Below are 26,772 nucleotides of genomic sequence, written 5' to 3'. Positions count from 1 at the left end.
GAACAACAATGACCAGATTAGGTGGTTTAGAAATAAATTTATAAAAAAATTAAGTTAAATTGTTTACAGGACTTGTGTATATAACATGTGTACCTTTTATTAAATTCTACTAGGTAAAAATGCGCCTAAATTCTAATTCTGCTTTAAATTAGTCAAACATTTTCAACCTGTTGGGAATGAAATAGTTTATCACTATAATAATATATAACAAAAACATTAATTTATTCATCAGATGTGTCAAACATGCACTTTTACCCTACCAAATATGCAACTTTTCAACGAAGCCAAATATCTTACAAACCTTTAATGACGTCCTCAAGGCATTGAGAGCACATGCGTGCCGTTACGCTGGTGGTGGGAGACATACAGGGTGACGAGTTGATCTCAATGAGCCAAGGCACCATGTCATCAGTGAGCATGAAGTCGGCTCCGTAAAGCTCAAAACAGTTCTTGCGATGCTCCATGTGCTCCTGTGCTGCCAGTAGGGTTCCGGTTATGGACTCCTTCATCCCAGGATAGATTACTGAATCCCACATATCTGCCTGACCTATAGTCCTGGGGACATCAAATTGTTGTGATCATTGTAAATAACACTATATTATGCAATGTTACGATTGAGTGGGGCAGGTATAGGTATTGTTGTCTTAAGATTGCCCCTTACAGGTACTGTAATCCCTAAATGAGTTGCGGCCACTTTTTAAGGTTCTACATAAAAGCTGACATTTTCATTGGACTTCCAATGGCTGTTTTGGCTAAAATCACAGCTGGTCTTAGAAACAAAGTTTTACCATAATTCATTCTACTTTCATCACTCAATCTCCTATAGAGCCCTATCCCTACACACTACTGGGTTGGGTCATTGTTGGAGTTACCCTTAGCCACTTCTTACACCCAACTGGCTCCACTTTGAATATAGGCTGACTGGGCCTAACGTGTCACATTTATAAGAGCGCCGAATCTCAAATCTTTTTACAAAAAAATTTGAATCATTTAAAAACAAAATATTAAAGTACACAAACTCCAATACTTAATACTAAAATACTTTTCATTGAAATGGTGACCATACAAAGTAGGTATTTTAAGCCAAGTATGAATGGGGATGAGTGGCGAGGATCTTGTAGTCTTGTTAGTGACTAAGGCCGACATATTCCTTAGACACAGCGGCTGTTAATTAATAGCCCAAACAGCCAATGGCAACTAAGGGACATACAGTTTATAGTGGAATCCGAACCACATTTTTGCCTTGGTACTAACAAACTGGTCAAATTATCAGGTTAGTACTGCGTATAGTCGTACTAATCACTAGTGCGGACATTAATCCACACCAGGGAGTATCACATCCACAGTGCATGCTTAAATATCCACAAATCGTGACCTCCTAGTAGCTGGATTACAGGACGACGCCACTCAGTATTTTAATATCAAAACAGCGTTAAAACTAGGTTTAGTTTAAAGGGATTTGCAGTGCAGGGTGCTATTTGCCCTAAACCCACCACTAATTAAATTTCTAGGATTGTACACAAGCTTGCGATTCCATTGTTACCTGAGGTATGTCTGAAAGGTGTAGCAGTCCCACATGTTTTCATCAGGCAATGCTTGGTCTCTCTTGGCGTTCTTGTACTTGCACTGGACAGCGTTGTTGCTGAGGTGGACTGACTCGTGCATGTTACTTAAGGAGAACAGCTGAGAGCAGAACCTCAGATAGCTCTCCCTAGAGAACAACTTTAGTGAAGGTTCAGAAAAATACATTGTCTTACAGCAGCAAAATAGATCAATTAACTTATGGTTAAGGAAAATCATAAACTGAGAGACCTGGGCCTGGTTTCAACATTTTGGTATATTAGTGAAGATCACACCAAAATTCAATTTCCCCTATTGTCATTAGTAATGGACTTGTTAAATTGTCACAGACTTTCCTTCAATGGTGTCCTCAGACTTAATGGATTTGTGTGTTAACAAAACCAATCATTGATAACATGTTGGCCTTTAGTCAGTAACAAGACTACAAGATCGCGCCACTACCGAAATGATCGTTTTTGGTCACGTTCGTGGGACAGCTCTTAGTACCAGGTGAGGAACTGGAGGTACTGGTGGTACCATTCGTGTTAGTGTTGTAAAATAACACACATCATCTCCATTCATACTTGGCTTAAAATATATACCTTTGTATGGTCGCCATTTCAATTAAAAGTATTTCAAGTAAAGCTTTAAGATACTTCAGTAAATAAGTACAATCCCATCCCCTTTCCCACTATACTCTGGTTTGACACCACAGGACTGGACCCTTGTCTCAACTAACACAATTAGGAACCTTTATCAACCTTTTTAAGAAAATAAGAAAAGCAAGATCAAGTTTTCAACCAATAAATCGAGGAGTTCCCCAAGGGTCTGTTATGGGTCCGGTACTATTTATTCTTTTTACCAACGATTTGCCGCAACAAATAGGAGACGACTGCCTTACTCTTATGTACGCTGATGACACAACCTTAGTGTTTAATGAACCACTAGCTGAAAATCTAGAAGTAAAATCCTATGTGTCACTCAGTATGGCCTATGGCTCATTAATTGACCTTTTTACTCTTTGAAAGAATACTACCAACAGATCTTTGACTAAACAACACCTCACCACATATTTAGAAAAAATTGTAAATTGACACTACTACTATTCTTAATGAATGTGTAAATAAAGATTAATTTTCTATTGTCTATTTTTACAAAATCAAATTTGTGTCGAATTTGACATGTTAATCGCCCAAAGACCATGAATTTGTGACTTGGTTATGGGGCTTTGCACAAAGTCGTGTGAGTCTTATGCAAGTGGATGTCCACACTGAATGTATCAGAATAGGCAAAGTCTACTGGAACTATATCACCAAACCATATTGTGCACATGTAAATCCACTTTATCTTACTTGTACATCCATATTGTCAGAGGGTAGGCGCTGGTCACCAAGAACCACTGACGGATATCGAACTTGGTGTTGTGAATCAGTAAAGGCTTCTCTGTAACACAAGGATTGTTAAAACTGCATTATATTTTGGTAATTTGTATAGTTTTAATTTTAAATACTATTTTCATCCCAAATATATATGTGTATTTTCATTGGTGCTTCATGTTTTACACAGAAAAGACCAGCTTGAAAATCTATCAGCAACGTAAACTTTGTTATTTTGTGAGTAAATGGATTAGTAAATATCCTTTGGGATGTAGCTATTTTCAAAGCCTTCATAGCAAGGCCTTGTGCGCCGGGATGGCTGGGCAATGGAAAACAATAGTTAAATCGCAATACTAGACTTTTTAAGCACAATAACTCGATAAGCGTTAACTCCACAAGGCAAAGTCATACTTGAATAATGGGTAAGAATTTTACAATTTATGTATTCTAAAAATGATCTAACAGCATCATGGCTGGATGAGCTCTCTGATATTTGGAATGATTGGAAATATTAGTCCTAAGTGAGTCCTAAAACAAACTGTAAAACTATTAATCATTATTTGAGTATAACATTGCCTAGTGAAATTAAAGTCGGGACCACAAAAGTTTGCAGTTGAGGGAGGAGTCTATTTACCACGTGACTTCGAAGGCGCCAATGAGGACAGTTTGGTGTTGCCAAATCTAATAATACCAGCTGATTTGAAAATATTGTTCAGTATTTTAATTAGTGTCGTCAACGGGCGATATGGCAACGTCGCACTAGCCTTGTCTTGTGATTGGCTGTGGCCAACTGCAAACATTCGTGGTCCCGACTATAGTCATTGAGCTTAATAAAAAAAAGTATTACGATTTATTAATTGTTTTTATTGCCCAGCCATCCTGGCGCACAACAATATTATGAATCTGGTTGCTCAGAGGTAGAATATAGGACTGATTCTGAGATTGCTAATTTGAGTGTATAGTAGTTATCCTCATCACCCTCCTCATACCTATATACTTCTGGATGACATATCTGGGATCTTTCGAATGGAGGGTTCCCACCCGAGCCACGATGTCTTCTAGTTTGCGGAATACTTGGATGCCTCTACCTCGAGACTTGGCTCCTGGCTTGACTATCCACAGGTTACATGTCCCATCCAGTGACATCTGGGGCCAGTGAGGTCTCATCGACTCTATGGTCATCTTGGAGCACAAGTAGATGGCCTGGTGGCAAAATAACTCCATCAGTTAATTCAGCTGTTCATCGTTTTACATTAGTAGCAATCAGTGAGTGATATCTTTGAAAGATTCCATATAACTTAGCGAGAATTCTTTACATGGTTTACAATGAATCTCAATAGTCAAAAATCAAACTCAACCTCTTAAAACTCCAAACACTCACTTAAAGGTCATTACAACAGTGGTTAATATATCTTGAAAGGTTTTGCTCATTTGCAACACTACAAAGTACACACTTTTATGTGAAACAAGTTATTCTGTCTTTACAACAATTAGTATGATTATTTATACTTTCTCCCCCTATTCCATAGTAGTAGTAGGGTATGGCCCTTGAGGTAACCATTCCAGCATTCACCCTAGTGAGGAAAGAAACCGTACAACAGAATATCCAGACCTCCCAAATGTGAAGTGATATCATTATTGTTGAGTGCAATTTAATATTTGCCACATGTCTGTTTTTAATGTTATACTTCAATGATGAATACCAGATGGTTAAATTGTTAAATGTGTTGTTAAAAACAACAATAGTTTTAATCTATGTCTTCTTTAGTTGGTTCAATTAAAAGTGTTGAGTTTAATAATTCAGTTTGCCCTTTTATTTTATTGAGCTAGGTATTTTAATTTAGTGTCCAGGGAAACCACATATTTACAGGTTATGGGCCCAGGGCTGTTTAAATACGGAATTTGTTAATATTTTTTTACCTGGCTAATGAAATTGAATTAATATGGCAACTGAACATGAAAAGTATCGAATACCATTGTTGGATGGAACCAATTTCAGCAATTGGAAATTTAGAATTGAAACTCTGCTGGAGGAATTAGAATTATTATCTTTTGTAAAGGAATCTTATGTTACCAAAGTTGAATTTCTGGATAAAGACACAGATGAACAACGAGAGAGGAAGGAAGCAAGGTTGTTGGAATTAGCGAAACAAGATCGAAAGTGCAAGTCGCAGATTATACAGCGTATTGCCGACAGCCATTTGGAATATGCAAAAGACAAGGCAACTGCTTTTGAACTATGGCAATCTCTCTGCAACACATTTGAAAGGAAAGGAATAGCTAGCCAACTTCTACTAAGGAAGCAGTTACTAACAATGAAGTTTGATGCGAAGAATGACGTTTTAAATCGTCACTTTCTGAAATTTGACAAAGTCATAAGAGAGTTACGTTCTACAGGAGCAACTGTCGAGGAATCTGACATTGTTTGTCATCTACTACTGACCATGCCCAAAGAATATGACGTCGTTGTCACGGCCATAGAGACTCTTTCAATGAAGGACTTATCTCTAAGCTTTGTGAAGGTCAGACTGCTGGAAGAGGAGACAAAGAGGAGGGGCGTTGGAAAAATTGAATTTGATTGTACATCACCTCCTACTGCCTTCCAGTCTCAACCAGGGAAAAAGAAAAATTTTCCAGGAAATCAAGGAACTTCTGGCAACTCGTTCAATTTCACTTGTCACAGATGCGGAAAGCTTGGACACAAACGAGCTAACTGCAGAGTCAAATTACCACAGAACCCATCAAAGAAAAATAATTCTGCGAACGTGGTCGACACCAAACAGGAAGATGCCGCATTTTGTTTTGGAGCATCAAGTGAAGACTGTTCAGCAGATACCATAAATTGGATATTAGACTCTGGAGCAACAGAACATCTGGTTAACAGTAATGAGGTATGTCTCTCTAACTTTAAGAAATTAGAACAGCCTATTAAAATCAAAGTAGCCAAGTCTGGAACTTATCTTGAAGCAAAATGTAAAGGGGAATTGTATGTCACTAGTGTTGTTGAAGGGAAGGAAATTAAAATAACAATCAAAGATGTTTTATCTGTACCTGGAATTAGTTACAATTTACTTTCAGTAAGAAAATTGGAAATGAATGGTTTTTGTGTTATCTTTCAAAATTCATGTGGCTTGATTAAGAAAGATAATCAAACTGTTGCGGTTGCAAAAAGAAACAATTCTCAGTTATATATATTAAATTTTTTGCAACAAAAAGCTTTGTCAGCTTCTTCATCTGAAACAGAAATGAAACTGTGGCATGACAGGCTTGGTCATTTGAGCTATGGTTGTATTAAAAGTCGCAGGTAGATGGGATGGAGTTGAATACTTCAACATCACCCTTAGAAAAGTGTTCAAAGTGTGTTGAAGGGAAACAATCACAATTTCCTTACAATCAGAACAGGAGACGTGCCACCAGACCTCTTGAGTTGATTCACAGTGATTTGTGTGGTCCAATCTCACCAGTTTCATTTGACGGTAAGAAATATATCATCACTTTTATTGACGACTTTACTCATTTTACGGTGGCCTATGCTCTAGAATCGAAGGCGGAAGTCACACGATACGTCAAGATGTGTCATGCTTTGGCTACATCTCATTTCAATCTAAAGACTAGCAGATTTCGTTGTGACAATGGTCGTGAATACATGTCAAATGAGTTGAAGCAGTTTTTTGAGGAGCAAGGAATTCAGTATGAGTTCACAATCAGATATACTCCTCAACAGAACGGTGTCTCAGAACGAATGAACAGGACTATTGTTGAAAGGGCTCGTTGTTTAATACTTAATTGTGAATTAGGTAAGACATTTTGGTCAGAAGCTGTTCGAACTGCCGTATATCTAATCAACCGAAGTCCGACATCTGCTTTAGGAGGAAAAATCCCTGCTGCTTTATGGTACAATGAGAAGCCTAATCTTAGTAAGTTAAGAGTTTTTGGCTGTGCAGCATATTTGCTGTTACCTAAGGAATTAATATCGAGTAAATTTGACAGCAAGTGCTTGAAGTGTTACTTTACTGGATATTGTCCTAATGGTTATCGACTGTGGTGTCCTGAAGAAGGAAAAATAATCACTGGAAGAAATGTTGTGTTTTATGAGGAAAAATTTAACTTTGAGAGCACACCAATTGAAGACTGGATTCCCGATCATGTACATGAATCCAGATCGAGTAAAAAGGAAGACAAGAACAAAGAAGAACCCAGATCATTGTCTGATGAAAATCAAAGAATTTCTATACCAGATCTTGAAGAAGAGGAAGAAGAAATTGAAGATCATGTAAGTGAAGAAGAAACAATAAGACACTCTACCAGAAAGAGGAATGTGCCAAGACACTTACAGGATTATGCAGTTCTTGCTCTGAATGCTGAATCTTTTGTCGATGATGTACCGCAAAGTTACAAGGATATTGCAGCACGTGATGATAAGGATCATTGGTATCAAGCTGTTAAGGAAGAACTTAACTCTATAAAGGAAAACAAAACTTGGACTTACACTGAACTACCACCTGGAAGGAAAGCTATCTCCAGTAAATGGGTTTTCAAATTGAAGAAAGACATAAACGGAAATATTGAACGATACAAGGCAAGACTTGTTATCAAAGGATGTTCACAGAGAAAGGGTTTTGACTATGAAGAAACATATGCTCCAGTGGTTCGTCTTGCAACAGTTAGGGTGTTGCTGGCTGTAGCAAACGAACGTGGATTAATTCTTGAACAATTAGACGTCAACAATGCTTTTCTTCATGGTGAACTGAAGGAGGAAATATATATGTCCATTCCTGAAGGAGTTGAAGGAACACCCGGCTCCGTTTGCAAATTGCAAAAGGCGCTATATGGCTTGAAACAGGCACCATTAGCATGGAATCAAGCTATTCATTCATTTCTCATTTCAGTTGGTTTCACCCAATCAGAATCCGACAAATGTCTTTACGTTATGATACAAAATGATATTGTCGTGTATCTTGTGCTCTATGTTGATGATATTCTCATGGCAGGAAATAATAGGGAGAAAATCAAGGAAATTAAAGTAAAGTTGAATGAGAAGTTTAAAATCAAGGAATTGGGAGTACCAAAAACATTTTTGGGAATCGAAATCTCCAGGAGTGAGGGGGAAATGTACTTAAGTCAGACTGCCTACCTAAAGAGTCTTCTTAAACGATTTAACATGCAAGATTGTTGCCCAGTCAAAACGACAATGGAAGTAAAACTAGAAATCAAAGGCGGAAAAAGGACTGATAAGCCGTGCAGAGAAGTAATCGGATGCTTAATGTATGCAATGCTAATGCTAGGTACAAGGCCAGATTTGAGTGCTGTAGTAAATTTCCTAAGCAGGCATCAAAGTGACCCAACAGAAGAACTCTGGAAATGTTTGAAGAGAGTCCTAAGATATATAAAAGGAACAATCGACTTAAAATTATGTTATCGAAAGAGCAAACAAGATGACATTATTCTGGCTTACGCTGATGCAAACTGGAATAAAAGTGGAGATTCAAGATCGACCTCAGGTTATCTCATACAAGTGTTTGGAAGTACTGTAAGTTGGGCAACAAAGAAGCAATCTAGTGTTGCGTTATCATCTACAGAGGCGGAATATGTAGCTTTGGCAACAGCAGCAGCCGAATTACTCTGGATGAAGTATCTGATAGAAGATTTTCAAATTTTGCTTAAGTTACCAATCCGCATCCTGGAAGATAATCAATCTTGCATACGACTTCTACAGAAGTGGGAGCATCGCCGATTGAGACATGTGAATGTTAAATACAATTTTGTGCGGGAACTTCACCAGCGGAGAATCATGTCTGCAGAATATATATGTTCGGAAAATCAGATTGCAGACATTTTTACAAAAAGTCTGCCTGCACCTCGGTTTGGCAATTTGAGAAAGATGTTAGGATTGTTTGTTTGTTAACTGTGTCAAATGTAAAATTATTAAATTGAGGAGGGGTGTTGAGTGCAATTTAATATTTGCCACATGTCTGTTTTTAATGTTATACTTCAATGATGAATACCAGATGGTTAAATTGTTAAATGTGTTGTTAAAAACAACAATAGTTTTAATCTATGTCTTCTTTAGTTGGTTCAATTAAAAGTGTTGAGTTTAATAATTCAGTTTGCCCTTTTATTTTATTGAGCTAGGTATTTTAATTTAGTGTCCAGGGAAACCACATATTTACAATTATAATGATCCTTTCTCACTCGGTCAGAGAATAATATTAATACATGGTTTCTTATTACTAGAGACGCTACAGTACCTTCTTAATTCTTGACACATGAAATACTAATACTATATTCTATACTACACATTACAATACTAAATCCTAAAATGTTCTCATTCATCTTGTTTTCTTCTTTTTGCTTTCACCGCTCTACAGTCCTTGATGTCTAGCATTCTCTGTTGATTGGTATTCCTCCAGTTTATCCTTCGCAAGATTCTGAGTTCAAGTTTGTCTTTCCATCATCTGCGTGCTTGGCTGGAGTAGTGAAGCTATTTATTTTACATGCTCCACCCAGTTGATCATCTTTCTGGTAGTGGGTGAAGAGTGTTTGTTGCCTGTATGGAATACCATCTTAGACCATCCCCTCCAGCATCTATAATCTTCCATATTTAACTGGGGAACTGGAGTCTCCAATATTAAGTTTAGTTGTCCTTTGTTTAGTTGTTGTTTAGAGTCCTGAACTAAATGCTTTTATACTTATTAAATGTAATTCAATGTGTGTACTTTAAGTATCCATTAATACTTAATTTAGGATCCCTGCTTTAAAGATATTGTTTGTGGTATTGTACATAATGTACTGTACCAAGCAATATGTTACTTATGAATTGGAATAGACATCATACAAATAGAAACTGGTACACAATTATTAATTTACACACATTATGCTTTTCATCTTGTAATTTACTTCCATTTATACACAGTACTCATATCAGAAACCCATTGAACATAAAATTCGTTTTAGTAGATCATTCATAGATGGTGCTATCATGGTACCTACCTTCAGGCAGTAAAGAAATGCCTGATTTTCAGGTCTGTTAAAAAACATATCCAATGTTTGTTCTCTTCTAGCGACCTACCCAAATTGTTCCCACAGTGGGTCAACCACTTAACCAGTAGGTTGCAGCCTATAGATTGGGAAATGCAATGGCATTTGACACATGTCAAAAAAGTAAAAATATTTATGGTCAAGTTGATTTCACAATCTCACCTTCCTCTGTGTCTCGGTGGCTGGTAGGAACGCAGCACGTTCATGGGACAGCTGGTAGTACCAGGTGAGAAACTGGTCCCATTGGTGGTCCCAGATGTGTTCTGTCTCCTTCACATCAATGTCTTCGTGTTCCTGAATACTCACAAACTCTGTACAACGTCGAGCTGCGAACTCCACAGCTGTGAGTGGTACCTGAGGACATGTGTTGCATGAGTCAGTATACAGTAGACTCTCTCTTATCCGGACTCCTCGGGAATGAGGCCACTCCGGATAACAGTTTTTCCGGTTAAACCGACGTCCCCAAAAACTTGTTAAAACGGACCGTTTAAATGCATACAGTATTTGACTTAAATGTAGGAGAGCATTGTATTTAGACACGTGGTCACTGGTCTCAAATCTTTCCCATGAGAACCGTTGTTTGAAAAATCTAAATAAAAAAATAAATGTGGGTCTTATGGGTTGCCATGTTGGAGACAAAATAACAGCAAAATATAAACAGAAAATCAAAACAAATGGAAGAAATAAAATCACATGTTTTATTGACAGCGTGGGGTGAAAATACAGAAGTTTGAACAAAATGGTTGAGTTTTTGACCACGGGGCGAGCTCTTGTTTGTAACTAATTGTGTTACTGATTATTCTTTAGGCAAGATGATCAATCATTAACTTTTGGATACTGAAGTAGACATCCCAGCCACAGCCAATCGTCTAATCAAATAGAACATATAATAGTTTAACATTTCCACTCACATAGGGTCCTTCTGTCTAAATTGTGTTTCTCCCTTAGATTTTGTTACTATAATAAATTATAGTCAATGACTTAAAATGTTAATTAATAATGACAATAAAGATGTAAATTATGTTAAAAAGATAGTTTTCAACTATACCATTGACTAATTACCCTCCCAAGAAAAGAATTTTCAATCTATTGTTTAGACTTTTAGATTGGCTTTGTTTAAAAAGTTGGTGTATTCAACAGAAATGGGCCAATGACTTCAGACCACTGCATTGGTGGCTCAACTCAACTATGAACATTTTTATACAAAACTGGCTACAGCTCTCACATGAGGGACGCCTAATTTAATCAATAGTCAATGGTTAAAAGCTTTTTTCATGACGATATTGATTGACCTCTCAACAAAAAACCCCAAACACTCAATTTTGAGCCGTCACTTGCAAAACCAAATCTACTTTTATCACTTTTCTACACTGACAACCGACCTTGCCGTCCTCTGAGAAGGTGTCGGGCTGGTCATTGTCTATCGCCTGGACCAGTAGGTGCAGCAGGCTTAGACAGGCGGTCAGGCGGAAGTCTGTGATGAAGGCGTTGAGGTCATCCTCAGTGGCTATGTTGTAACACCTGGGGAACAATGTGTTGGACACTCCGGCCTCACAGAACCAATGTGTCTGCTGCAGGTAGTTGCACAACCCAACCTGCAGAGATGAGGCAATGCTAGTGATGCAAGATTAACAAGAAAAATAAGGATTTTATATTTTCCTTTTTGCTGAATTTTTACCTCAATGGTACTTTTATGATTTTGGTCAGAAAACAGGCCTAACCCTGGTCTTGTTACTGTCTAAAGTCGATCCTCTGTCAGAAAACATATATTTTTGGTAGCCATCTGACAAATAGCATCTGGATTCAGAATCGGTTTTGCTGAGTACCAACAACCTTCTGATTTGAAGTTATGCGCTCTATTACCACTTGGCTACCAAACAATTAGGGTCTCGGTCTGGTGACTGTTTGCAGAACAATTCTGGTTTAAGACTTGGTACACACTATCATACACACACAAAATAACCAATCACCACACGCTATAGTTTAAAGTTGATACGGCTAGAGTAATAATAACTAAACAAGTTGTGGTTTTTTTCAGTTTGCCCTGAACATATGGCATTTGCATAATCCGGTTCAGTAGCGTACGTTATTTGAACGCTAAATTTTGTTTTTTTGGCAATAATTCAATCCATAGCACTCATTTGAATTTGTAAAAGTACATTTTGAATTAAAAAATCAATTTAATTATGTGGATCTTTTGTGACTGTAAAATAGACTTGTTTAACCTTAGTGGTGAAGTAGACCCTAGGAAAGCGGCTGACTATGGTAGATTTGCTGAGGTACTTCCAGTCTATGTAGTCACCCATTGCCCAGATGAAGTTGACAGGAGTGTCTCGCAGCAGACGAGAGATAAGTTGAGAGTCTCGGTCAGCGGACTCCTCTGAGGTGGGACTCATAGGGGGTCCACTCCCTGTCACAGATGGAAAATATCATCAAGATCTTAAATTATGGGGGGGGGCGTTTATATCCCACCAACTATTTGTGGATACAGTGAGTAAAGTATCCTATCCCTGAGGCACTTTCCCAGGTTGGCTCAAATAAAAAGCCAAAGGCGAGTTTCTAAATATAATCTGTACTGTCTGGCCTGAAAATGGTAACGAAGCTTTGTTAGTTATTACATAATTTTTTTACTGTATCTACAGTACTCATATAGATGAGAAATTTTATTAAATAAGGCGACTTAAATACCGTTATTTTATAAATCAGGCCATTTAATGTCAAGATTGGCCTCAAAAGTTAAACAACTAACATTTAAAAAGATAATGGTGATCCAACAAGAGAATTTCTACATTCCCTACAGCAGAGGCGGGTCCAGGAATTTGTTGAGGGACGAGGAGCTGGCACACTTATATTTTTACTTCCCTTGCCATGGGGTGGATCAGAAAAGGTTTGTGAACTTATAAGGGAAGGTTGGACGTAGTTTTACTGGTCTTTTTAAGAAACCCCAAAACTAAGGCTTGGTAAATAATGTCGGTTTATGTTTATTGGTTGTCATGTAATAATTTTGTCGTGGTTCAAGATTTTGCTGCAATCGGAGGAAGCGAACCTTGAATGTCTTGGCACTCGCGGGAATGTTCACGATTTTTTGCGATCGCGATATAGAAGATAGTGGATGAATCGCGAACTTCTCCCGCTATAACGGGGACATGATTGACGTCACCCGCGATCGCGGCAAAATCGTCATTCGTTAACGTCTCCTGTCATCACGGGGACATCGTTTTCGTCTACCGCCATCGGAATCATCACAAATACTCCACTACAGTGTAGGCCTACAATACAGTACCAATCTATGAAAACATGGTTAGGAACAATATTTTATATTTATAAGTGTGATGAGGCCTCCCAGGCGTGCGCTTATAATTATGTCATTATTATCCTGTTATTATTTAATTTGATTTTTTTTACGATTCTGCAATATTTTCTTTTAAAAGAAAAATCTCTGTTTAGATTATAAACCTGACTCAGTAGATAGATATTGCATAATTTATTAGTAGACACGATATTATTTTATCTGCCAATAATGCTTGTAGACGGCTGTATGTTTTGTGTAAAGTAAGTAGGAAACTCTTTATCAGCATAATTAGTGTTGAAGGGAGCTGTAGTAATGATCAACACGGCTATTGCAGAAGTGTAGGGCGACGTGCTCCGTGCATGTCAGCGCGCTGTACTGGTAGGCCTTCAGTCGATAAATGACAATAGTCGTTGACGATCAGAACGCTTCAACCGACGCATAAGCTGTACAACTTACGTTCTATATGCGCCCTAAATACAACGATTACAAACTGTTCTAAGACGTTGTTAGTTTGTATTCAAAACACGTCATCAATGAGTGGGATTGATAACGAAAATAAAATATAATATTGGTAAGCCAAGAAACTTTAATGTATAAACCACGTTAAAAATCTGCACGTGGTTAAAAATAACGTAGTTTCTTGGGGAATAGACTGTTAATTGTATCAGAACATAAAAAAAAATAAATTGTTATTCAGAATAATCTTTAACCCACATTATTCGTTTTGTTTCATACGGATGGTATGGAAAGATCAATGATTTCGTAGATGCAATCATAAGAACAATTTCAGTCATTGAAATTGCTGTTGAAAATATTTTTTGAAAGCCGGAAAACCAAACACTTATTTTAGGTCATCATCAAAAGCTACATACTTCAGGAAAACTGCTACATTACAGGCCGCGGTCTGTATCTCGTTTATAAATGGCTAGAAATTTTATGGAGTTTCCATAGTATTTTAAGTAACACTATTATGAGTATGAATGATTGTAGTTTGAGAGTTTTAGATGTTTTTTTACATTTATTCTAGGGAACCAAAGACTTCAAACCGTAAGCGAATACATTTTTAGTACTCGTTAGAAGTTTAGAAAAAGTGAAGAAGAAACGTATTACAGGTAGGCCTATTAGGTATATTTAAATAAATTACCTGGATTTATCTGAACCATATTACTCTTCAGGTTATACCTAGATGTAGAGTATAAAAGATGAATGTTGTATTTGTCCCTGTGCTAAAGTGAAATTCGCAGTCGCATTATTAGCCTAGTTGAAAAGTTACAGATAAAAAAATTACTACCGAAAGGATACCAGGGACTAGAAAATTTGTCAGAGCTTGTAATATTGATGTTTTTTTAGTAATTTTTGCAGCTCATTGCTTGTTATAAGTTGCTTATGATTGCGTATACCAACGTTAAGTAAAATAATCAAAACGGAAGTAATATGTACACTTTATTTTGATAAAGTTATTGGTTATTAAAGGTGTGTTATAGTGTTTAGTCGTCATATTGATTACTATGTTCCCCGCTTTTTAGATATTCAATAAATCTAATCACGTTTCTATCATCGCTGTATGAATAATGTAAAATCGTAATCAAAAGGCGGAATAGGATACATTTGAACCAATACGAAGGGGTTATCGCAATAAAACTTGAGTGGAAAATCTTGGAAACAATATTTCGCTTGGTAGATTACTTCAGTCAGTATGGAGAAAGTTCTATACGGCTTGATCACGGTAAATTTGAAAAGTCCCAAATAAACTCATTTCTTTTCGTGATTTGATTTTCACTGCTAGTGAACTTTTGCAAGGTAATTAAATGTTCAAACATACACCTGGTCTTGTTAACATATCGTCTTTTTGTTAGGTATGTAGCAATAATTAGCCCAATGACAAATGGCATCCGGGTCCACTAATTAATCCTACACAAATTTGAACCAGCAACCTTAAATTTGAAGTTTATCACTCTAACCACTCGGCTACAGTGGCTATCCAGAGAATTGAATTTTTTGGAACAGTGGCCGCATTTCTTAATAACTCTTGTTTAAGACTTACCATCAACACACACGCATAAAGTAGTAAATGTGTAAACTCAAAACAAATGCATAGAACCTACCTTCCTCATCCTTATGAACGGGCCTCGTATAGTTCGGCAGCTGGGGTCGCTGCTGGGAGAGCGCGTCAAAGTTCTGCACCCAGCCTCTGGCTCTCAGCGCGTCCCTGATGGACGGGAACCTGCCCAGGATCGTGAACGTCTTGTGGTGCTACAACACAACAGACTCGTGTGCGTGGTGCGTTGTGGCTATGTCAGTATCGACCCAACAGTGTCTGCAGCTCGTAACAAGGTCACTAGGTGTGAACAACAGGGTCAAACACCCCTTGGCAAATGTTAATGTTGTTGCGAATCTGTTGAAACTGGAGGAAATCGTCTATGGCCATTGTCGGGAAGGATATGTTTGGTGAAAATTGACTAGTTCATAGGCAATTTAACACATGTCTGATGAACGATTACAGAAAAATAGAGAACACGTAGACAACACCCGTTTGTTGATACAAAAGTATTTATGATTTTTACACGAAGAATACATTGAGAGTATCTCTACCCTATGATACCTTATTTGACACGGAAACATCCCCTAGTAATACAAGTAGTTACTATTTGTATAAGAAAAGCACAATACTTACTTAGTAGGCACAAATAAATTTGTTTTGTTGTTGTCCGATTTTTTACGAGACCGTTTTTGACGTCGCAAGACCCTTCTAGTTCATACAGAAGTAGAAGTAGTTCATACTGGTTCGTAGAAGAAAGTCTCAGCAATTGCAGGCTCTCAAAGTGTTTACGGAATCTTCTTTGGCATCTATCTATCTATATATTAATAGGCAAGCATGTTTCTTTAAAACCTTTTTATTCAGCTCGTGTGTATCGTAGGGAAAATCTACGCATACCGTTAGAAAGCTATTTTCCTGTATGTGTGCAGAATCCCTTTATAAATTTAAATAGGCTCAAGATAAGCACAAAAAATGAGTTTAAAAATTTGAAAAAATTAACATGGATCTTATGCGTTGCCATGCTGGTGACGAAATAACAACGAAATATAAACAGAAAATCAAAACAAATGGAAGAAACTCCACAATCACATGTTTTATTTACAGTGTGGGGTGAAAACAGAGAAGTAAGTACATTACATATTTTTGGTCGAGTTTCGACCACTGGACGACCTCTCGTCTATATATTAATAGGCAAGCATGTTTCTTTAAAACCTTTTTTCTCAGCTCGTGTGCATCGTAGGGAAAATCTACGCATACCGTTAGAAAGCTATTTTCCTGTAGGTGTGCAGAATCCCTTTATAAATTTAAATAGGCTCAAAGATAAGCGCAAAAATGAGTTTAAAATTTTGAAAAAATTTACATGGATCTTATGCGTTGCCAGCATGGCGACGAAATAACAACGAAATATAAACAGAAAATCAAAACAAATGGAAGAAACTCCAATCACATGTTTTATTTACAGTGTGGGGTGAAACATTAACATAAGTGAGTACATTACATATTTTTGGTCGAGTTTCGACCAATGGACATTACTCGTATAATGTAAATTTATTAACGTAAACTACCTACGAGAGGCACTTAAAATTAATTCGAGCGGGTGAACTGCTTGGTAACAATTTTGAAGATACAAAACCACATTCCCATTTCCTAACCCACTAACCTCTACAGCCTTGTCCGCCAGCTGCTTTAGACTCTTCAGTTTGGTAGAATTGACGCTGCATCTTGACACCCTACTATCGATGCTGCGACGTCTCTTGCGTTTGTCATCTGGTACCTCCAGAGAGCTAGGGGGCGGGGACTGAGGGGAGTCGGTGCCGGAGATACTATCTGAGGGACGCCTCGAGTCAGGAGTGCCCGATGAACACCGGGAGTCCGTTTGTTTGTCGGAGGAGTCGTAGGTCGTGCATCTGGAGATGGGAGGTTCCGACGAGCTCCTGGAACACCGGGACTCTGAAGACATGGTCCCCAGGGAGGCTGTGGACGGACCACTGGAGTCTAACCCAGGGTCCTCCATGATGCGTCACCGCGGCGTCATGACGACCAGAGGGCGCTCATCGCCGCGGCCTACAACAAGATGCATTCTTACATATTGATAATGTAAACTTAGTTTATTGAATGTGTTATTTGACACACTTGCTGTGTACCCTAATGGGTAGCTGAGTAGTTATGGTGCTCACATAGCAATAAAAAGGTTGTCAAACAGATCATGAGAAAAGTCAGTAGCTTTTTGATGAGTTAAAACTGGACCCAGCTGCCCCCGATCATTAGGCTTTCAATTATGATCCTGGATAATGAAACAGCTGATCTTAGTCAGTAATAAAGCTACACAGATCATCCCACTGCATTTTACACTCATCCTTCACTCATATCCTTTATTTATTATTATTTTATTATAGCCTTATTATTTTATATGAGCAATGTTTGCTTGTAAGCTTGCTTGCACAAAGATCTCGAAACAGCTTCGACGATTTCCTTCAAACGTTGTAAATAATTAATTTCTGGCCTAAAAACGTGTTTATTGCAGTTAAAACTGCTGAAAAAATATAATTACTTAAAAAATTTAAATTGAAAGTCAAAACTTTTTAACATTAGCCTTATCGGCTGCTAAGTAACCATGTTGCTTGAGCAAAATAAAAAGGAAAAAGAAACAATAGTTATTTTCCTACAGTCACCCGACAAAGTTGGCTTCCTTGTACTGTTTATAGTACAGAAAGCTGCTAATTGCTGCATATTTATACTTTGCCGTACGGTTTATACTTTGCCGCACATCAGGATTCCAACGAAACAACACAAAACAGCGTGGTTCTATTATGCACGTAGTCCGTGTACGCTTGGAAATAGGTTGGCAACACTTAAAGATAATAATACTATGAGCAGCTGATTGACTATTATAACTACGATTAACCTGTCATTTCGTGTTTATAGTTTCGGTATTTCTGAACTTTCTGGACTTTTCTTTTAAACGTTTTTAAAACATTCCTACGATCTTAATAAACAAGAAAATACCTTTAAAGAATTTTTTTTAGGCGCGGAAACCGTTTCAAATTACAAAAACATACGGAACTAACTACACAAAATATATTAATGTCATGAGGATTGCCAGGTTAACATTCTCATCATAAATTTAAATTCCACTGAAACTTAAATAATAAAAGCCAAAATTAGTTGTAAATAAAACGTGAGGTTCCTATATATTTTTTTACAATCGAAATTTCAAACAATAGAGTGAGAAGAAGCTAACGCACAGATTATTGTGTGTTATACGTTTATTGTTTCCGACCCGGAGTTATGGTTTAAATTTTTGTTTAAATAACTCCACGATGAATGAACCTAAGCTGCAATAATTTGTTGACAGTTGAATAAGTAAAATACATTCCCGAATGTAACAGGGATACTTTTGATACTATTCTTGGAATAAAAATAAATATCATAACTTGCAGTGTTCGATCTTTACAATATGAAACAACAAATCTCTTATAAAAATGACATTTCAGGTACTACCTTCAGTATCCAATAATAGTCAATGGTACTACCTTACTCAGCGTGTGCTGCCTCAGTACGTGGTAGACATTCCATCCCCATGTTAAATTTGTAGCCAGATTTGTTATCAAAATCTTCGTAGTTGATGTGAGCCACCTTCAGGTTGCGCTGATCTAAATTACTAAATTCTGTCGAATACACGATCTTTTTTACCAATACTTATTTAGGGAATGACTTATGATGAATTATAGCAACTAACTGTTATGACCCATCAACCTGGTGTGCAACAAAAAATAAGGTATAAAATAAAATTTTAGACACTGGCGCATTCTGTGACTGGCTCACACAACTACGTTATTTTTTAATAAAAAATTGGCTACAGCTGGTCCATATAGATGGGAAATTGGTAGAACGTTGGAACGGTGTTCAAAAAAACAAACCTTATTTATCCGCTAACCCTTCTTGAAGATATTCTTAAACATCCAATCAGACGAATGTAGTTTCGAATAGTCTGCAGGTTTACTGTGGTGAGGGCATTTTAATGTAAAATATAGCGAAATGGTAGCTTATTGATGCTTTGCCATTGTAGTGTTATATAGTCAATGGTTTTAACCACGACTAACAGCGTCACGAATTGCCGACGTATATGTTTATATGACAGAACTAGGTTTAAACGATTTAGACAAAGTACATATAAAATACATTTGACTATGTCTATATTATACACTACGTCAAAAATAAATGCAATTTGTGAGACTAGAGAGATGAATAATAGCTTTGTCTCAATGAAAAATTACATTGTCAAAATTTAAACCATTACTATACCATCGATCTAATAGAGATCGATGACTTATACTCATGACTTTCCTCTATCCCTGTCCCTAACAACAACTCATTAATATTAACGAATGTGGTAAACAAAAACGATGAACACATGACACCTTATTGTCGAGTAAGCCAAGTGACAGTTTGTTACTTAATTTAACCTTCAAAATACACCGAAATTAGTAAGAATGAACGAACTAGTGGAGATCATCAACCAGCTACAGGACGTGTTTCTGATCAGTGGTCAAGTCGTCGACCTTCCCCAGGTAGTAGTGATAGGCTCTCAGAGTGCAGGAAAGAGCTCCGTCCTGGAACATCTAGTGGGAAAGTCCTTCCTACCCAGAGGTGTCGGGGTTGTGACTAGATGTCCTCTAGTCCTGCAGCTTGTACACTCGTCCAATGATGTCCTTGATGAATACGCAATCTTCCAACACGACCAGACAAAAGTCTTCACGGACTTCAAACTGATTTCTAATGAAATTAAAAAGCAAACCGTGAAGCTCGCTGGAAGCAACAAAGGTATCTGTCATCTTCCAATCACGCTGAAGATTTACTCTAAATCCTATTTAAACCTCACATTAGTAGATCTTCCCGGGTTGACGAAAATACCCGTCGGTGATCAGCCAGACGACATCGAAAAACAAACCAGGGACATAGTGCTTGAATACATTAGAAACCCAAATAGTATAATTCTAGCTGTGACTCCTGCGAATGCGGACCTGACGACGAGCGAGAGTCTAGCGTTGGCTCGCGACGTAGATCCTGAAGGTGAGAGGACTCTGGCGGTCATCACCAAGCTGGACCTCATGGACGAAGGCACAGACGCGTGGGACATCCTGTCTGGGAAAATCATACCGGTCAAACTGGGTATAATCGGCGTCGTCAACCGATCACAACGAGACATAATGGAAAATAAATCCATGAAAAAAGCGTTGAAAGAAGAAGCAGAGTTTTTCCACAATCATTACAGAGCGGTTGAGCGCAACCACGGAACACCCTACTTGACGAAGACTGTTCAGAGAATTTTAACCGAACACATAAAAAGTTGTTTACCAAAACTGAAAGAGAACGTCAAAGAAAAGTTGTCCAAGAAACAAGAAGAGCTCAAAGCTATGGGTGATATGAGTCTGGACAAGCCTTCGTTGTTGATTGACATCGTGTCGAAATTTTCAAAAACATATTGTTCGATCATCAGGGGTGACACGGAGAACATCCAGACCACTGAGCTGTCTGGAGGGGCGAGAATCAATCGCGTGTTTCAAGCGCTTGCCCAAGCGCTGCGGACGATTGATGCACTATCTGGGCTGTCTAAAGGAGCCATCTTGACCGCTACCCAGAATGCATCAGGTGCAAGTCCCGGGTTGTTCGTTCCTGAGGTGACGTTCGAGCTGTTAATGAAGCGTCAGATCCAACGTTTTCGCTCACCTTGTCTCCGATGTGTCGACCTTGTCAATGAAGAGCTGTGTAGAATCGTGCAGACTTGCGCCTATGATCCTTTAATCGGACTTGAGAGGTATCCTACACTGCAGAAAGAAGTCATCCGTGTCGTCACCGAACTTCTCCGCAGTCGACTCCCCATTGCGAACAAGATTGTAGACAACTTCATAGACGTCCAGTTAGCCTACATTAACACAAGACATCCGAACTTTATTACTAACTGTGTGAGAGGGAAAGAGCCAAAAGCTTATAAACAAGACAAGTGTGTCTGCATCACACTCCATCCTGCGATAAAACTCTCGGAGAAAAGTCTCACAAAAGTCACGGAAAGTTCTCGAAAAAAAGAAGAAAGCTCGAAAGAAACTCGAGATTATCAACTGATTAACAAATTGATTCAAAGTTATTTCTCCATCGTACAGATCACCGTTCAAGACACAGTTCCGAAGATCATCATGCATTCCATTGTGAACTTTGTCATGGAGCGTCTTCACTGCGAGTTGATATCTCAACTGTACAACGGCAACACTTACAACTTGATGAAAGAATCACAGGATTTCGTGGAAAAGCGCCAGGAACTTGTAACCACTGTTGCTCAGCTAGAGAAGGCCTATGGGATTTTGAACTATATTAAACCGAGCACCAAAAGGCATGTATTTGCTTAAAAACTAACATTTAAGACCTGTTTACTTTCCTTTTCATAGTTTTTCTGAAGCATTGTTACTTGTGTTACCAATGTGAGGTTTTTTGTTACTTTTAATGTAGCATAAACAATAAGAACAGGTGATTGTTAAATAATAAATTAGAAAAAAATTTCAAACCCCTCGACTTTAAATTTTAGCGAATTTCCCTGTAGGGAAGTAGAAATTACAGTAGGTCTCATGGACCTAGGCCCGGGACCGATTTACTTTTTCATTTTGATCTCCCCAGAGGCCAAAACACTATTCGTTCAAATTTGTATATATGTAAGCCCTTTAACTATTATATATATACAGGGTGTTTTTTTAAAAACTTGCAAAAAAACCGCAATAGATAGAAATATGCAGTTTGCGGGAATCATCTGTTGACGTAGGGGGCCCAATTGTTTTGAATTCAACGTTACATTCACATTCCCCCCCTTTCCCCCCTGCCCCCAACTTATTTTTTTAAATAGCAAGGTACCGCTTGTGACATACCAAATGAAAGAGCATAAAAAAAATGTTTGATGAAAAAAAAAATAAAAATTGGTTCATAAATTTGCGAGATATTTCCCCCCCCTTCCCCGGAACTATCAAATGAAAGAGCATGAAAAAAGAAAATTTTTGGTGAAATTTATTTTTCATTTGATATGTCACAAGGGCGGGTACCTTGCTATTAAAAAACAAGTTATGGGTAGGGGAAAAAGGGGGGGGATTATCTCACAAATTCATGAGCCGATTTTAAATTTTTTTCCACCAAAAATTTTCTTTTTTCATGCTCTTTCATTTGATATGTCACAAGGGGTACTTTGCTATTAAAAAAATAATCAAGTTCCGGGGAAGGGGGGAAAATATCTCGCAAATTTATGAACCGATTTTTAATTTTTTTCATCAAACATTTTCTTTTTTCATGCTCTTTCATTTGATATGTCACAAGGGGTACCTTGCTATTTAAAAAAAAAATAAGTTGGGGGCAGGGGGGAAAGGGGGGGAATGTGAATGTAACGTTGAATTCAAAACAATTGGGCCCCCTACTTCAATAGATGATTCCCGCAAACTGCATATTTCTATCTATTGCGGTTTTTACATAAATAAAGATGCAAGTTTTAAAAAAAAACATCCTGTATGTGTGTGTGTGTGTCCATGAACGAGATAACTTAATTTAGTAGTAATAGTAATTTTTTACCAATTTTGATACAATTTGGTTTGAAGTTGGAAGGCGGGACAAACTTGAATGAGTTTGCGAACCAGCGTGATCGGACCACATATAAACGGGGTTTTACAGGGGTTTTATTGGGTAAAAATTTGGGTTTCTAAAGTTTTACCCTTAAAACACAAAGTTTATCAACTTTTCTCCAGAACTTTTTTAAGAGCTTAAAAAAGAAAATTTAGTATATCAAAGTGTTTTTGTACAGTTATTAGTTACGGAGAAAATTCTAAATACCCCCGCCGCAGCAAACCTGCAGACTAAGCGAATTTCCATTTGACTGATTGGATTTACACTGAAATGTCTACTTAAAAATTTAATATTTATTCCCGATTAAAATAGAATTAGTTTAACAAGTACTTAGGTTTGCTGCATCAGGGAGGGTAAAACTGTTTTTTTTTTTTGTAAAATGTTAATAGTTAGTAAGAAATAAAAACATTTTCCAAATTTGATCAAAATATGTTCATAAACAAGCAAACTAAAACGGTTTACTCATTCTCCATAAGAATAACATGGGAATTTTAAATTTACAATTTTTTGGAATTTTCTCCGTAACCATTAGGCGCATAATAACGCTTCAATATTATACTAAATTATTTGTTTTTTGAAGCTCTACAAAATGGTTTGGAAATTAATTGCTAAATTTTATGTTTTTTGGGTCAAAATTGGGAAAAACCTATTTTTACCCCATAAAACCCCCCGTAAACACCCGTTCCCATGGTCCGATCATGCTGGATCGCGAACTCGTTCGAATAGACGTAGGTTTACACGTTTGTACCAAATTTCATCAAAATCGGATCATTTTTGCTCGAGTTATCGTGCTGACGGACACACATATATATATATATATATATATATATATATACTAGCTGACCCGGCGAACTTCGTATCGCCTAAGTTATAGGTTTCCCCTAAGACAGACCGATGGAAAGAAAGTACCGTTACGTTTAATTTTCAAGATGATCTCGTTCGCATCGCTCAATCACGTCCTGGTTGAAGTTCGTTCGCTACGCTCACTCACCTTTGGGTTGGAGCTCGTTCGCTGCGCTCACTTGCCTTTAGGTTGGAGCTCGTTCGCTACGCTAACTCGCCTCCAGGTTAGCTCGTTCGCTACGCTCACTCGCCTCCAGGTTGAAGTTCGTTCGCTACGCTCACTCACCTTTTGGTTGCAAATTAGCTGTTGTCATTAATGTAAAAGAAATAATAGTGCTGCACCCTGTTGGTAATCCTTGTAACTTTAATGCTATTGAACATCATAGAACAGAACCAACTTGTTTAATTGAAACAGCTGTTAAGATTCATTAATTCCATTTCTCATAAGGTTAACATGGGAAACTCCAGAGCCACTGGGGCGGAGCCCTTTTAAGAATTTCGAAACGGGAAATAGTTTACGTCCGATTCGCATACCTACAGAATTTACACACCAAATTTCATTACGATCGGTGAAGTCGTTCCGGAGGAGTTTGCAGACAAACACTGTGACACGAGAATTTTATATATTAGATATATATATATATATATATATAAATATATATATATATATATATGAATTTGAACGGATGGTGTTTTTGGCCTCTAGGGACCTCAAAATGAAAAAAAAAATCGGTCCCGCGTCCAGGTCTTACCATGAGTACTACGGTAATAGCTTATTCCCTATATGGGAAATTCGCTAAAATTTTAATTTAAAATTCCCATGTAAATAACTTTAATAATATTCCATATTACTTATTGTCCATAAGAATATTATGGAGAATATTGTAAAATGTTGTAGTTGGCTTGTTTATGGATATAATTTGATCAAACTTTGCCAGATTTCTTGAACGGAGCGAAGAGAAGCTCTTATAATAACACACTCCTGCTTTTCTTTTACAAACACTCCTCCCAAGAAGCGATCTGCACGAAATTCTGAACTGTCATAGTAATCAACCATGGGAAGGTATATATCTGAAATGGTACAAATCGTACCACAGGGCTTTTCCCTACGTGAATTTAAACTCTTAGAAAATTAACATGGGCCTTACGAGTTAATTGGTCGCCATGACATTATTTGCGAGATAAAAAAGGTAAACAAGAGTCGTAACATATGTTAGGCAACGAATCATCTAAAGTCACTCATTACAAAAATACCATACCGAGAAAAAGGGAAGAACAATCTGACACAACAACAATCTGAACAATCGGGTAAACAATTCATTTACGTTAACCAAATGTGACATTGAGTTTGGATACTGCAAGTAAACGATTCGTTTACGTGAACCCGACTTTGAATATTGCAAATAGACATTTATTTAAGTGAACCAGAAGTAAGCCCACCATTGACTATGAACACTGCAAATCTGCATCTTATTTATGTGAGCTTAATGGATCATTGACTTTGGATACTGCTAGAACATTTCTCATTTGTGTGAAGCAGGTGTATGTACCATTGATTTAGGATACTGCAAGTTGACAGTTCATTTACGTGAACCAAATGTACTTCATTTGTATTAATTTTAAGTTTGGATTGTCATAATTTTCGTTGGTGTCAAAGAAGACTTTTGCCAACCTTCGTCAAAGCGGGCTGTGTCTATTGTCAGTTGTACAAAGAAGCAAAAATATGAACCTATTGACAAAACATAATTTTGCAATGGATATGTGACTATAACGCTTTTTACAATGTCATGGCTCAAAACGTGTAATTCATTACAACCATCTACAGTACCGTGGTTTTTTTGGCTTGCTCGTGTGAGTAAACTGAGAAGGAACGCGGAAGGGATGCGCCTCTGTGACCTAGTGAAGCATCAGATATTATTAACGACTCCAAGTCACTTGAGGGTTGTTGCAACTATCACTTATACCTTAGCTCCGCCCTCACGTCACACATGTCATGTTATGTCAAGCACCCCCTCCCTCCCTCACTCACCCCTCACCACTTCCCCGGCACGAGTAACTTAAACAATCAACCCTCGGGGATCAGTTACTGTTGCTCTCCACACGGAGAGAGTCATTACTTAACTTACTCCAAAACGACGCTTTAATGATTTCCTTGCACGATGGTGAAATGTTTAACACCTACAAGCACAAAGCTCTGTTTTCGTTTGATTCTAATTGATTACAATCTTTCAACGAAATCGTAAGCACTCCTCGTTGCAGTATGATTTGTTTTACGTTTACTCATATTGTAAGGACATGGCGAAGTTGAAGAGAGACAATTTATAGAAAGAAATATTGATTGCAGGCTGTCTGCTCTGCTGCTTGACGAAAATAGGTTAGCAGAGTATTTTATCATTTTATCCGTCCGTATTTCCATTGGTTCTATAAGTTGACGTCCTCTTTCTGCACAGTGCTTGAATTAAGCTAAAACATCTTTATGAGCCAAGCTTTAATGTAAAAGTATTGTTTCTATACAACCGCTTTTACTTCCACCAAAAGGGAATTTTCCAATGAACTCATATTTTTCTCAATGAATTTTACATTTGAGACTTTGCTTCGAATGAGTTCCATTGAAGACTGAATTATGGTTTCCTCACAGAAAGTCTTAAAGAATTTAACAATCTTTAGTTTGAACTAAATATGTGTCAATTTCTGAGATAAGTTAGTCTCGTGAATTGTTAAGATTAATATAAAAATACTTTTCCTTGCAATCAAGCTATAGCCTTGTAGGCAGGAAATGCAGCCGAGACAGGCAAGCTATTAGACAGTTTAACTCAAGTGGTGCTACCCACTCGAGACCATGTTGATGAATGCCTTTCTGAAAATATACGCACTCTATAAACGTCAAAATAATACTGCGGACGTTTAGGGTCAAAACATAACAGCTTATCTGTCTGTCTATAACGGATAACGGGCCACTTATGACTATGAAT

At 37.6% G+C, this 26,772-nt stretch overlaps 2 protein-coding genes across 2 annotated transcripts in view; one reads left to right on the top strand and one right to left on the bottom strand.

The window, feature by feature from the left end:
- LOC129000131 (tubulin glycylase 3A-like) overlaps positions 1-26,772 on the bottom strand; it is a 38,047-nt gene that overhangs the window by 1,314 nt on the left and 9,961 nt on the right. The window contains exons 2-10 of the mRNA XM_054427049.1: positions 16,965-17,368; positions 15,372-15,519; positions 12,200-12,384; positions 11,357-11,569; positions 10,137-10,328; positions 3,926-4,139; positions 2,913-3,003; positions 1,544-1,711; positions 302-555 (exon numbers count right to left, since the gene is read on the bottom strand). Of these exons, the coding sequence (XP_054283024.1) occupies positions 302-555; positions 1,544-1,711; positions 2,913-3,003; positions 3,926-4,139; positions 10,137-10,328; positions 11,357-11,569; positions 12,200-12,384; positions 15,372-15,519; positions 16,965-17,318 (1,819 nt within the window). The 5' untranslated portion in view covers positions 17,319-17,368. The remainder of the gene's footprint in view (positions 1-301; positions 556-1,543; positions 1,712-2,912; positions 3,004-3,925; positions 4,140-10,136; positions 10,329-11,356; positions 11,570-12,199; positions 12,385-15,371; positions 15,520-16,964; positions 17,369-26,772) is intronic.
- The window catches only part of LOC129000547 (dynamin-1-like protein), a 28,178-nt gene continuing 21,161 nt past the window's right edge, over positions 19,756-26,772 (top strand). Inside the window, exon 1 of the mRNA XM_054427509.1 lies at positions 19,756-21,692. Coding sequence (XP_054283484.1) covers positions 19,798-21,692 — 1,895 coding nt within the window. The 5' untranslated portion in view covers positions 19,756-19,797. The remainder of the gene's footprint in view (positions 21,693-26,772) is intronic.

Source organism: Macrosteles quadrilineatus, unplaced genomic scaffold, assembly GCF_028750875.1.
Source record: "Macrosteles quadrilineatus isolate MER2022 unplaced genomic scaffold, UCM_ALF_1.0 Scaffold_8__2_contigs__length_117827958, whole genome shotgun sequence".
Classification (NCBI taxonomy): Eukaryota; Metazoa; Arthropoda; class Insecta; order Hemiptera; family Cicadellidae; genus Macrosteles; species Macrosteles quadrilineatus.
This window is presented reverse-complemented; position numbering and strand designations above follow the sequence as displayed.